Genomic DNA, 13,955 nt, shown 5'->3' with positions numbered 1-13,955 from the left:
CCATCTAGACTATATACATAAATTAGCCTGTTATAGAGAAGCGCTGCTAATTTGGGTTTTACCTATTTCTGTTTGTAGTATATATTTCTGTGTTTGAGCAGCGCATCTCGTTAGCAATATAATTTTAGTTTATAATCCTGTATATTTCATATATAATTTTCGTATTTGGAGACCTTTTTATATAACTTATTTTTTCATTTAATAGCGACATATATATAAGGTGAACAATGGATACAACCGAACAAACTGACAATTCAGGTGTTTTTGGTGATTGCTCTCTGAGACATAATAGGCAAAGGTCTCAAAACATGTTGAATATAGAAACTAGCAACAATTGGCAGAATGACTGGGGGATGAGGGAAGTGGGGGAGGTATTTAAGCCTTTGGCTAGGGTGTCTTTGCCTCTTCCTGATGGCCAGGTTCAGTATTTCTCACAAGAAAGGAATGCAACTGTGGACTCTCCCTGTATTAAGAAGGAAAATGAAGTTATGGGAGAGTAAATGTATGGAGTGGAAACAACGTGAATTTTATCTGTGGAAACAAATATGTATTTTATCAGCGTTTACACCAGCCTTGTAGATGGTCTTACACCAGTAATGAAGAAGTATTGTTTTGGTTCACTAGTAAACAATAATGTTACTAAAAACATTACCAGTTTGGCTTAGTCAAAAAAATAAGATAATAAAACTACATGATTTTGCCTTTTTTATGGTTTCTAAAATCCTCTTCTATACAAGCATAAAATATAAAAAAACGTAGCTACATGTTGGTCTATACAGAGGTAATCATACACCTCCCAAGGATTAGACTTGCTAAAAAGTGGTTATGAACCAACATAATTTTTCAAGGACCCATCATTTTTATTGCGTTTTTGTCCAGAGCACCCTTAGTAATTACATTTTTCTTATTTACTAAAAGCTGTGGTTTATTTTTGAATTGCATGTTGTTAAACCTTTAAAAGGGATCCAATGTAACTATTGTTTACATGTTCCCATTTTATAAATAGCAGTATTTGATGAATGGACATTTTTAAAGTTTAAGAAAAACCACTGCACAACGATGTTACAATTTTATCAGTTTATGTAACAAACATTATATCCAAATATTTTTACTTACATAAAACAACACTAGAGTGTGATATACAAAAAAATTATGGCACCTCACAAATCAATTAGGAAAAAGAAAAATAATTCCTAGGAAGAAGGTACTGTCACTGTTAGATCATGATATGGACAACTGCTACCCTCTAGTGTTGAACCACTGATACTACAGGAAATTTGTTGACAGTTTTTCAGACTAAGTCTTTCTTTTAGTGCAATTTTACATGGGACCTCTACTTGAGGTTATTCATAACCAAACCAGATGGAGATGCTTGAGGTAAAATGAGCATGTACAAAATGTAATTTACACATACTCCTGAGTAGGTATTTATTTACATGGGAAGTAATCAAATACTTCATTTAGTAACCCTTTTAGCCCAACACCTAAACCCCAGTAATACTTAATTACCAGCAGAGACAAACTATAGTAACAAAAACATAGACTCACCTAATAATAGCAGAACAGAGAATCAAACACTGGTTCTAAAAATCCAGACTACTATACACACCCAAGAAACACAAGATTTATGAAAATATGAAGAAAAACATAGTGGAAGCTTTTTATCTGCTTTTCCCACGCTAATTTTTTTCAGTTTCTAGAAAACAAAAATATGGATTACATATGGTACCCAGAACAGTTCTGTGTGAATGTGATTTATTACACATGACTGGTGGCTTATGCTCCAACACCCTGGTTCTGAGTGCTGGTAAGGCAACTGCATCCCGATAACTGGTTATTTGTACAGAGGCAGCTGAGCAGGGTTTTCTTTTTTTAATTGACTCTTCCATCCCCAAGTTTGCAGTACAAGAAAGGTTCTTTCCACTGATTCATTAAGTTAAATTCTGTATCTTCATGAGTAGTACTCCTTCTGCATCTGGGGAGAAAAAAGAAAGTCATGATGTATTTATACTAGAAGATTAGTATAAATAAAGTGTGCTGGTATTGCAGTATGAATGGGCACAGTGTGGCATTATGTCTCTAAAAGACCAGAGAATGTATGGCAGGACGCAAGGCTGTCACTATGCGTATGCTTGAGGAAGGTTGTAGTTCCCAGAGACAAAGTTTATGAACCTGCTAGTATGTATTTTGCAGGGCTTTATCAATAAACAGTACCAGAGAAACTCATAAATTGCTCCTAGATTTGTAAGCTACGATGAGCCAAATTTAAAGGGACAGTAAAGACAGTAGAAATTAAAGGGACAGTCTAGTCAAAATGAAACTTTTATCATCAAATTTGCTTTGTTCTCTTGGTATTCTTTGTTGAAAGCTAAACCTAGGAAGGCTCATATGCTAATTTCTAAAACCTTGAAGGCCGCCCCTCATTTTAATGCATTTGGCAGTTTTTCACTATGTGTGCCATACAGATAACATTGTGGCGACACCTGGGGATTTACAAGTGAGTGGGCACTGATTGGCTAAATGCAAGTCTGTTTAAAGAGCTAAAATAAGGGAGCAGTCTGCAAAGGCTTAGATACAAAAGTAATCACAGAGGTGAAAAGTATATTTATATAACCATGTTAGTTATGTAAAAACTGGGGAATGGGTAATAAAGGGATTATCTATCTTTTTAAACAATAACAATTCTGGAGTAGACTGTCCCTTTAAACTTTCATGATTCAGATAAAGCATGCAATTTTAAACAACTATCAAATTTCTTCTGTTATCAAATTTGCTTTGTGCTCTTGGTATCTTTTATTGAAGAGTACAACTAGGTAGGCTCATAAGAGCTCAGGAGTGTGCATGTGACTTTAGTACTCTATGGCAGCAGTGTTTGGCAATATTGTATAACAAAGCTACAAATAATGTTGCAAAACACTGCTGCACTCCTGAGCTCTTATGAGAGTTTTACTCTTCAATAAAAGATACTAAAGGAACAAAGCAAATTTGATAACAAAAGAATATAGGAAAGTTGTTTAAAATTGCATGCTCTATCTGAATCATGAAAGTTTAATTTTGACTTTAATACCATTGTACTGCTTCAGGAGGTACATTTGTGTCATTCCACCACCTGCACAGTGCATTGAAACGATAAAAAACATAAATTATGCTTACCTGATAATTTAATTTCCATCTGTATGAGGAGAGTCCACGGCTTCATTCCTTACTTGTGGGAATACAGAACCTGGCCACCAGGAGGAGGCAAAGACACCCCAGCCAAAGGCTTAAATACCTCCCCCACTCCCCTCATCCCCCAGTCATTCTGCCAAGGGAACAAGGAACAGTAAAAGAAATAGGGTATAAATGGTGCCAGAAGAACTAAAAATTTTGGTCTTCCCAACGGAGAAAACAGGCGTGGACCGTGGACTCTCCTCATACAGATGGAAAGGAAATGATTAGGTAAGCATAATTTATGTTTTCCATCTTAATATGAGGAAAGTCCACGGCTTCATTTGTTACTTGTGGGAAACATATAACCAAGCTCTAGAGGACACTAAATGAAAACGGGAGGGCAAAAGAGAGGCGGACCCCATTCTGAGAGCACCACAGCCTGCAATACCTTCTCCAAAAAGCTGCTTCCGCTGAAGCAAAAAACGTAAAAATTGTAAAAACTTTCAACACGTATGAAAGGAGGACCAGGTAGATGCCTTACAGTTAAATCCATAGAGGCCTCATTTTCAAAAGACCCAAGAGGAAACCACAGCTCTAGTTAAATGAGCCTTCATCCTCTGAGGAGGCTTGTATCCCGCCTACTCATAAGCTAAGCGAGTAATGCTCCTCAACCAGAAAAACAAAGAAGTGGATGAGGCATCCTGCCCCTCACGCTTCCCAGAATAGACACAAACAAGGAAAAAATCCCCGGAACCTGGAGATAGAACTTCAAGTCCTGAACCACATCCCAGTTATGAAATAACAGCTCCTTTGAAGAAAAGGATTAGAACACAAAGAAAGAACCACAATCTCCTGATTGATGTTGTAATCTGAAACCACAGGAGTAAACCTAATCCAGTACGAAACACAGCCTTAGCTGCAAGAAAAAACTAGGTAAGGGAACTCACAATGCAAGGCAGTGCGTGCCGAAGCAAAAAACAGTGGAAAAAGAACCCTCCAAGACAGAAAATCTTAATGTCAACACCATGCATAAGCCTAAAACGGAGCCTTCTGCAAAACTTAGAACAAGATGTAAACTCCTAAAAGGAGCACTAGATCTAAACACAGGCCTGATCTAGTCAGAGCCTGACCCAAAGACTGGACATCTAGAAGCTCTGTGAGCCTCTCGAGCAGTAAAACCGATAGGGCCAAAATTTGCCCCCTAAGGAAGTCACCGAAAAGGCCCTTCACCAGGGCATCCTGGACTAAGCGTTCAATTCCATTCAGACAGCCTCAGAGAGTTTCAGATTGTGATGAACACAAGGACCCTGCCCCAGCAAATTCCTGTAACAAGGTCCATGGAGGCAAAGCCCCTAAACTGCGATATAACTCGTAGATATAAACGGAGCAAACTTTCTCACAGATGCTTGCTTCTGCTAGGGTCGAACCATCCACAACAAAGTGTGATGTGGCCTGAAAGAGAAAAGGTTAAAAAGAAACCCATAAAGGATGCTAGATGTCCAGCATACTCTGGATGAAAAGGCCGGAGCCTTGAAAACTTGATCATCCTCCCCATCCGATACCAACGTTCGAACAGGGAACGATGGTAGGGGACATCTGATCCTGAGAAGTACGCTCATAGAGAGGGTCGCTGGCGAGGAGCCAAAGTGGGCCTCCGCCCACCAAAAACAAGACCCCCCCCATCTAGCAGGAGGTACTCTCCTTCTACAAAAGAAGATCTCCAAAGGAAGATCTTCCTACTAAGAGGTTCTATCTGATATAGCCCCAGAAGACCAAATCCTCCAAGCTTAAAGCTCGCTGAGGAACCAAAGGAATAATTAGAAGAAAAACTCCCAAGCCACGAACCACCCTAAGACACTCACTCCCCACGGTCAAGGAGGCAACAAATTCAAAACCCCCCCGGAAGAGCTTAAGAGAAAAAAATCTCAGAACAGGGAGATCTGAACGGAACCCTGGGACTGATTTCCCCAACCGGTATACCATGTAAGTCTGTTATGACAGATGCACCAACTCCGTGCCAAAGTCTCGACCTCGGCTGAGAGATCACTCTCTTCCCCCTTGTCAATGAGGACCTGAAGGGGGACTGGTGGGCAAAAACCGAAGGTTAAATTTCGCAAGAACTCAGGAAAAATTCCTGTCCATAAGACAAAACCAGCACCCAAGATTCACCCTGGTGTCGAGCTAACTCCGGTCTAGATCAAACTCTGAGGATCTAAAAGACACAAGAAAAACCCAAACTGTCTATTAGCAGGCAAAGATAAAAGAGAGTCCACAAGCCATTACTTGTGAAATTCAAAACCTGACCACTAAGAGGAGGCAAAAGATACCAAGAGCTTTTAATGAATCTCACTTCCCTGTATATCTCAGTCTATTGTATATCCAAGAAAACAGAATTTATGTTTACCTGATAAATTACTTTCTCCAACGGTGTGTCCGGTCCACGGCGTCATCCTTACTTGTGGGATATTCTCTTCCCCAACAGGAAATGGCAAAGAGCCCAGCAAAGCTGGTCACATGATCCCTCCTAGGCTCCGCCTTCCCCAGTCATTCGACCGACGTAAAGGAGGAAAATTTGCATAGGAGAAATCATATGATACCGTGGTGACTGTAGTTAAAGAAAATAAATTATCAGACCTGATTAAAAAACCAGGGCGGGCCGTGGACCGGACACACCGTTGGAGAAAGTAATTTATCAGGTAAACATAAATTCTGTTTTCTCCAACATAGGTGTGTCCGGTCCACGGCGTCATCCTTACTTGTGGGAACCAATACCAAAGCTTTAGGACACGGATGAAGGGAGGGAGCAAATCAGGTCACCTAGATGGAAGGCACCACGGCTTGCAAAACCTTTCTCCCAAAAATAGCCTCAGAAGAAGCAAAAGTATCAAATTTGTAAAATTTAGTAAAAGTGTGCAGTGAAGACCAAGTCGCTGCCTTACATATCTGATCAACAGAAGCCTCGTTCTTGAAGGCCCATGTGGAAGCCACAGCCCTAGTGGAATGAGCTGTGATTCTTTCAGGAGGCTGCCGTCCGGCAGTCTCGTAAGCCAATCTGATGATGCTTTTAAGCCAAAAAGAGAGAGAGGTAGAAGTTGCTTTTTGACCTCTCCTTTTACCAGAATAAACAACAAACAAGGAAGATGTTTGTCTAAAATCCTTTGTAGCATCTAAATAGAATTTTAGAGCACGAACTACGTCCAAATTGTGCAACAAACGTTCCTTCTTTGAAACTGGATTCGGACACAAAGAAGGCACGACTATCTCCTGGTTAATGTTTTTGTTAGAAACAACTTTCGGAAGAAAACCAGGTTTAGTACGCAAAACCACCTTATCTGCATGGAACACCAGATAAGGAGGAGAACACTGCAGAGCAGATAATTCAGAAACTCTTCTAGCAGAAGAAATTGCAACCAAAAACAAAACTTTCCAAGATAATAACTTAATATCAACGGAATGTAAGGGTTCAAACGGAACCCCCTGAAGAACTGAAAGAACTAAATTGAGACTCCAAGGAGGAGTCAAAGGTTTGTAAACAGGCTTGATTCTAACCAGAGCCTGAACAAAGGCTTGAACATCTGGCACAGCTGCCAGCTTTTTGTGAAGTAACACAGACAAGGCAGAAATCTGTCCCTTCAAGGAACTTGCAGATAATCCTTTCTCCAAACCTTCTTGAAGAAAGGATAGAATCTTAGGAATTTTTATCTTGTCCCAAGGGAATCCTTTAGATTCACACCAACAGATATATTTTTTCCATATTTTGTGGTAGATTTTTCTAGTTACAGGCTTTCTGGCCTGAACAAGAGTATCAATGACAGAATCTGAGAACCCTCGCTTTGATAAGATCAAGCGTTCAATCTCCAAGCAGTCAGTTGGAGTGAGACCAGATTCGGATGTTCGAACGGACCTTGAACAAGAAGGTCCCGTCTCAAAGGTAGCTTCCATGGTGGAGCCGATGACATATTCACCAGGTCTGCATATCAAGTCCTGCGTGGCCACGCAGGAGCTATCAAGATCACCGATGCCCTCTCCTGATTGATCCTGGCTACCAGCCTGGGGATGAGAGGAAACGGCGGGAATACATAAGCTAGTTTGAAGGTCCAAGGTGCTATTAGTGCATCTACTAGAGTCGCCTTGGGATCCCTGGATCTGGACCCGTAGCAAGGAACCTTGAAGTTCTGACGAGAGGCCATCAGATCCATGTCTGGAATGCCCCACAACTGAGTAATTTGGGCAAAGATTTCCGGATGGAGTTCCCACTCCCCCGGATGAAAAGTCTGACGACTCAGAAAATCCGCTTCCCAATTTTCCACTCCTGGGATGTGGATTGCAGACAAGTGGCAGGAGTGAGTCTCCGCCCATTGAATGATTTTGGTCACTTCTTCCATCGCCAGGGAACTCCTTGTTCCCCCCTGATGGTTGATGTACGCAACAGTCGTCATGTTGTCTGATTGAAACCGTATGAATTTGGCCTTTGCTAGCTGAGGCCAAGCCTTGAGAGCATTGAATATCGCTCTCAGTTCCAGAATATTTATCGGGAGAAGAGATTCTTCCCGAGACCAAAGACCCTGAGCTTTCAGGGGTCCCCAGACCGCGCCCCAGCCCACCAGACTGGCGTCGGTCGTGACAATGACCCACTCTGGTCTGCGGAAGCTCATCCCCTGTGACAGGTTGTCCAGGGACAGCCACCAACGGAGTGAATCTCTGGTCCTCTGATCTACTTGTATCGTCGGAGACAAGTCTGTATAATCCCCATTCCACTGACTGAGCATGCACAGTTGTAATGGTCTTAGGTGATTTCGCGCAAAAGGAACTATGTCCATTGCCGCTACCATCAAACCTATTACTTCCATGCACTGCGCTATGGAAGGAAGAGGAACAGAATGAAGTATTTGACAAGAGTTTAGAAGTTTTGATTTTCTGGCCTCTGTCAGAAAAATCCTCATTTCTAAGGAGTCTATTATTGTTCCAAAGAAGGGAACCCTTGTTGACGGAGATAGAGAACTTTTTTCTACGTTCACTTTCCACCCGTGAGATCTGAGAAAGGCCAGGACAATGTCCGTGTGAGCCTTTGCTTGTGGAAGGGACGACGCTTGAATCAGAATGTCGTCCAAGTAAGGTACTATTGCAATGCCCCTTGGTCTTAGCACCGCTAGAAGGGACCCTAGCACCTTTGTGAAAATTCTTGGAGCAGTGGCTAATCCGAACGGAAGTGCCACAAACTGGTAATGCTTGTCCAGAAATGCGAACCTTAGGAACCGATGATGTTCCTTGTGGATAGGAATATGTAGATACGCATCCTTTAAATCCACCGTGGTCATGAATTGACCTTCCTGGATGGAAGGAAGAATTGTTCGAATGGTTTCCATTTTGAACGATGGAACCTTGAGAAACTTGTTTAGGATCTTGAGATCTAAGATTGGTCTGAATGTTCCCTCTTTTTTGGGAACTACGAACAGATTGGAGTAGAACCCCATCCCTTGTTCTCCTAATGGAACAGGATGAATCACTCCCATTTTTAACAGGTCTTCTACACAATGTAAGAATGCCTGTTTTTTTATGTGGTCTGAAGACAATTGAGACCTGTGGAACCTCCCCCTCGGGGGAAGCCCCTTGAATTCCAGAAGATAACCTTGGGAGACTATTTCTAGCGCCCAAGGATCCAGAACATCTCTTGCCCAAGCCTGAGCGAAGAGAGAGAGTCTGCCCCCCACCAGATCCGGTCCCGGATCGGGGTCCAACATCTCATGCTGTCTTGGTAGCAGTGGCAGGTTTCTTGGCCTGCTTACCTTTGTTCCAGCCTTGCATTGGCCTCCAGGCTGGCTTGGCTTGAGAAGTATTACCCTCTTGCTTAGAGGACGTAGCACTTGGGGCTGGTCCGTTTCTGCGAAAGGGACGAAAATTAGGTTTATTTTTGGCCTTGAAAGACCTATCCTGAGGAAGGGCGTGGCCCTTGCCCCCAGTGATATCAGAAATAATCTCTTTCAAGTCAGGGCCAAACAGCGTTTTCCCCTTGAAAGGAATGTTAAGCAATTTGTTCTTGGAAGACGCATCCGCTGACCAAGATTTTAGCCAAAGCGCTCTGCGCGCCACAATAGCAAACCCAGAATTTTTCGCCGCTAATCTAGCCAATTGCAAAGTGGCGTCTAGGGTGAAAGAGTTAGCCAATTTGAGAGCATGAATTCTGTCCAAAATCTCCTCATAAGAAGAATCTTTATTGAGCGCCTTTTCTAGTTCATCGAACCAGAAACACGCTGCTGTAGTGACAGGAACAATGCATGAAATTGGTTGTAGAAGGTAACCTTGCTGAACAAACATCTTTTTAAGCAAACCCTCTAATTTTTTATCCATAGGATCTTTGAAAGCACAACTATCTTCTATGGGTATAGTGGTGCGTTTGTTTAGAGTAGAAACCGCCCCCTCGACCTTGGGGACTGTCTGCCATAAGTCCTTTCTGGGGTCGACCATAGGAAACAATTTCTTAAATATAGGGGGAGGGACGAAAGGTATGCCGGGCCTTTCCCATTCTTTGTTTACAATGTCCGCCACCCGCTTGGGTATAGGAAAAGCTTCGGGGGGCCCCGGGACCTCTAGGAACTTGTCCATTTTACATAATTTCTCTGGAATGACCAAATTCTCACAATCATCCAGAGTAGATAACACCTCCTTAAGCAGGGCGCGGAGATGTTCCAATTTAAATTTGAATGTAATTACATCAGGTTCAGCTTGTTGAGAAATTTTCCCTGAATCTGAAATTTCTCCCTCAGACAAAACCTCCCTGGCCCCCTCAGATTGGTGTAGGGGCACTTCAGAACCAATATCATCAGCGTCCTCATGCTCTTCAGTATTTTCTAAAACAGAGCAGTCGCGCTTTCGCTGATAAGTGGGCATTTTGGCTAAAATGTTTTTGATAGAATTATCCATTACAGCCGTTAATTGTTGCATAGTAAGGAGTATTGGCGCACTAGATGTACTAGGGGCCTCCTGTGTGGGCAAAACTGGTGTAGACGAAGGAGGGGATGATGCAGTACCATGCTTACTCCCCTCACTTGAGGAATCATCTTGGGCATCATTTTCTCTAAATTTTGTGTCACATAAATCACATCTATTTAAATGAGAAGGAACCTTGGCTTCCCCACATACAGAACACAGTCTATCTGGTAGTTCAGACATGTTAAACAGGCATAAACTTGATAACAAAGTACAAAAAACGTTTTAAAATAAAACCGTTACTGTCACTTTAAATTTTAAACTGAACACACTTTATTACTGCAAATGTGAAAAAGTATGAAGGAATTGTTCAAAATTCACCAAAATTTCACCACAGTGTCTTAAAGCCTTAAAAGTATTGCACACCAAATTTGAAAGCTTTAACTCTTAAAATAACGGAACCGGAGCCGTTTTTATATTTAACCCCTTTACAGTCCCTGGTATCTGCTTTGCTGAGACCCAACCAAGCCCAAAGGGGAATACGATACCAAATGACGCCTTCAGAAAGTCTTTTCTATGTATCAGAGCTCCTCACACATGCATCTGCATGTCATGCTTCCCAAAAACAAGTGCGCAATAGAGGCGTGAAAATGAGGCTCTGCCTATGATTAGGGAAAGCCCCTAGAGAATAAGGTGTCCAATACAGTGCCTGCCGGTTATTTTACATAATTCCCAAGAATAAAATAATTCCTCAAAGCTATGAAGTATTAAAATATGCTTATATATCAATCGTTTTAGCCCAGAAAATGTCTACAGTCTTAAAAGCCCTTGTGAAGCCCTTTTTTTTTCTTATGTAATAAAAATGGCTTACCGGATCCCATAGGGAAAATGACAGCTTCCAGCATTACATCGTCTTGTTAGAAATGTGTCATACCTCAAGCAGCAAAAGTCTGCTCACTGTTTCCCCCAACTGAAGTTAATTCCTCTCAACAGTCCTGTGTGGAAACAGCCATCGATTTTAGTAACGGTTGCTAAAATCATTTTCCTCTTACAAACAGAAATCTTCATCACCTTTCTGTTTCAGAGTAAATAGTACATACCAGCACTATTTTAAAATAACAAACTCTTGATTGAATAATAAAAACTACAGTTAAACACCAAAAAACTCTAAGCCATCTCCGTGGAGATGTTGCCTGTACAACGGCAAAGAGAATGACTGGGGAGGGCGGAGCCTAGGAGGGATCATGTGACCAGCTTTGCTGGGCTCTTTGCCATTTCCTGTTGGGGAAGAGAATATCCCACAAGTAAGGATGACGCCGTGGACCGGACACACCTATGTTGGAGAAAAGGAACATAAAAGAAGAGCAGGGAAAAACAAAGCAGGGTTTATGAGGTGCAAACTGTCGCCAACAAGAAAAGAAACAAGGGCAGGTTTCATGAACTCTCAGCACCAAAAAAAAAATGTGTTTATCAGTCAAGTATAAACTTTGTATTCTTTCATAAAAGTGGTGAGAGTCCACAAGCCATTGCCTGAGGGATATACTACCAAAGCAGTGGAGTCCAAAATAACAAAAAGGGTGGGACAACAAGGAAAAGCAGGATCATAGACCAGATACTGCGGCCTGGAGGAATTTCCTGCCAAAAGCAACCTCGTAGGAGAAGGCAAAAACATAAAAATGTTAAAACTTTGTAGATGTATGAAGAAAAGAAGTTGCAGCTACAGAAGCCTCCTTCCTAAAAGCCTAGGAAGTAGAAACAGATCTAGTAGCGTGAGCAGTAATATGAGGTGATGATTAAGTTACTACAGTGGATTTAACTCATCTTACTTACCTGTTGCACTTAACCTGCTTATTCACAGCCTCTTCATCTACACTCTTCTGGAAGATTCAGCTATCTGGAATAAACTGCTGCAGGAATTCTGCCTAATTCTTTCATCTAATAACCGCAAGTATTCTGTGAATATTGAAGTGACTTTTGAACTTTTGTATTATCACTATTTCATATCTAGCTGTGAATCCGCTGCCTACTCTATGCAATCAGGAATAACCTTAATTTGATTTTATGCAAACAAATGAACTGCCTTGTATTCACTACCAAGATTATTGCTAACACTTGCATACTGTGAACCTGGTTGCCTACATACTGCATAGCTGATTTACCATATTAACTAATTGCTTTTCAGTTAATTCACTGCTTGCTGTCTCTGAACACGTTTCTCTGACCAGTTTTCAAATTAGCACCTCAAGCAAATCAAGTTAACTCTGTGTCTGCTGTTTCTAAACAGAACTCTTTTGATCTGTTGATATTGATTACTACCTTGCTAAACTACTCTATCAAATGCTAAGTGAATTGTATTCTGCTTATTTCAGTTAATAATCCGCAGATAATTATACTTAGCTACACATCCACATTTAATAGCTGATAATAGACTATTTCTTGTCATATATTTCATCCAAGCAATACTAACTGCAAGAAATTGTAGTCCGAATATTGCACCTTGTGAATGGTATTATGAAGGTACATGAGCTTCAAGTTAATTATGATCATAAACTGTCCCTGTTGAAACAGGAGCAATTTTGTCCCTGTCTCTATTTTGAAAGTGGGGACTCTAAAGAATTTGTTCAGAGTTTTCTAAGTAATCTAAGATGGGTACGAATGTTCCCTACTTTTTTGAAACTATGAATAGATTTGAGAAAATCCTACATTTTGTTCTGATACTGGAACTGGGACAATCATGTCCATATCTTTCAGATGTGTAGAACACATTGGAAAAAGGCACTTGCCTTTATAGGATCATTGCAAATGTGAAACAAAAGAAACCTTCCGTGAGGAGGCATGGATAAAGCCTATGTTTAAAACTCAGGGATACTGAACAGATCTGAACCATGCCTTCTGAAATAATTTCATTCTGCCCCCTACCAGACATCTGGATTGGGGGCCGCACCTTCATGCTGATTTATGATCAAAGACAGATATCTTGGTTTGCTTGGAGATATTCCAAGAATCACCTAATTTTCAACAGTACTTTAAAGAGTATATTCTTATCTGAAGATTTTTGGCTCCTAAATTGGCAAAAGGAACAAAAACATCCAGCTGGCCTCGACTTGTACTTAGATTGCTTATCTTGTTGTTTAAAAGCTCCCTCACCGCCAGTCACAGTAGCAATGATTGCATGCAACCCTGAGGGAAAAAAAATCATCCCTTGAAAGAGAAGTGACAAAAGTCTACTCTTTGAAACCATTTCTGATTACCAAGACTTTAGCCATAATTCTTTACGAGTAAGCTAAGACTAGATTCTTAGCATTTATATGAATTATTTCCACAATGGTAACCCAAATAAAAGAATTAGCTATATTGATCATTTTAAGGCGATCCTGAATCTCCTCAAAAGAGATTTCTTCTGAAACCATTTCAAAATCACACCAAAGGAAAATAGCACCAGCCATGCACGTCACGCTGACTGGTGGTCTAAATAAGAAACCGTTGCTTCTTGAAATGCCTTCTTATGATAAGCTTTTAGCTTCCTGTCTATGGGATCCTTAAAAGATGTGCTATCTTCTAATGGAATCGTTCTGCTAGTCAGAGTAGAAATAGCTCCATCTACTTTTGGAATTTTTTCCCAAAGTTCAAGCTTGTTAGTAGGAACCGGGAATAACTGGTTTGCTCCATTCCTTAGATATGAACTCATGAAAATTGCTTCAGAAACAAAAAAAACCCTGCAGGCTTAGCTGAAGATTTGAATAATAAGTCCGGTGGTTTCACTGACTGTTGACTGTTGGTTCTTAGACACCAAGAGTCAACAACACACACATAAAAGAGAATTTAAATGCTCTATCTTAAAAATAAAAGATGTAGATTCTAACTCCTGGTCTAATGTA

General features: G+C 41.0%; 1 protein-coding gene across 9 annotated transcripts in view; it reads right to left on the bottom strand.

Moving 5' to 3' along the window:
• Window positions 1–1,062: 1,062 nt before the first annotated feature.
• The window catches only part of GDPD2 (glycerophosphodiester phosphodiesterase domain containing 2), a 223,337-nt gene continuing 210,444 nt past the window's right edge, over window positions 1,063–13,955 (bottom strand). For all 9 annotated transcript variants that reach the window (XM_053699059.1, XM_053699062.1, XM_053699061.1 and 6 more), the window contains one exon: window positions 1,063–1,975. In XM_053699059.1, coding sequence (XP_053555034.1) covers window positions 1,932–1,975 — 44 coding nt within the window. In that variant the 3' untranslated portion in view covers window positions 1,063–1,931. The remainder of the gene's footprint in view (window positions 1,976–13,955) is intronic.

Source organism: Bombina bombina, chromosome 1 (assembly GCF_027579735.1).
Source record: "Bombina bombina isolate aBomBom1 chromosome 1, aBomBom1.pri, whole genome shotgun sequence".
NCBI classification, from domain to species: domain Eukaryota; kingdom Metazoa; phylum Chordata; class Amphibia; order Anura; family Bombinatoridae; genus Bombina; species Bombina bombina.
Note: the sequence above shows the minus strand (reverse complement) of the source record. Positions and strands in the feature narration are given on the sequence as shown.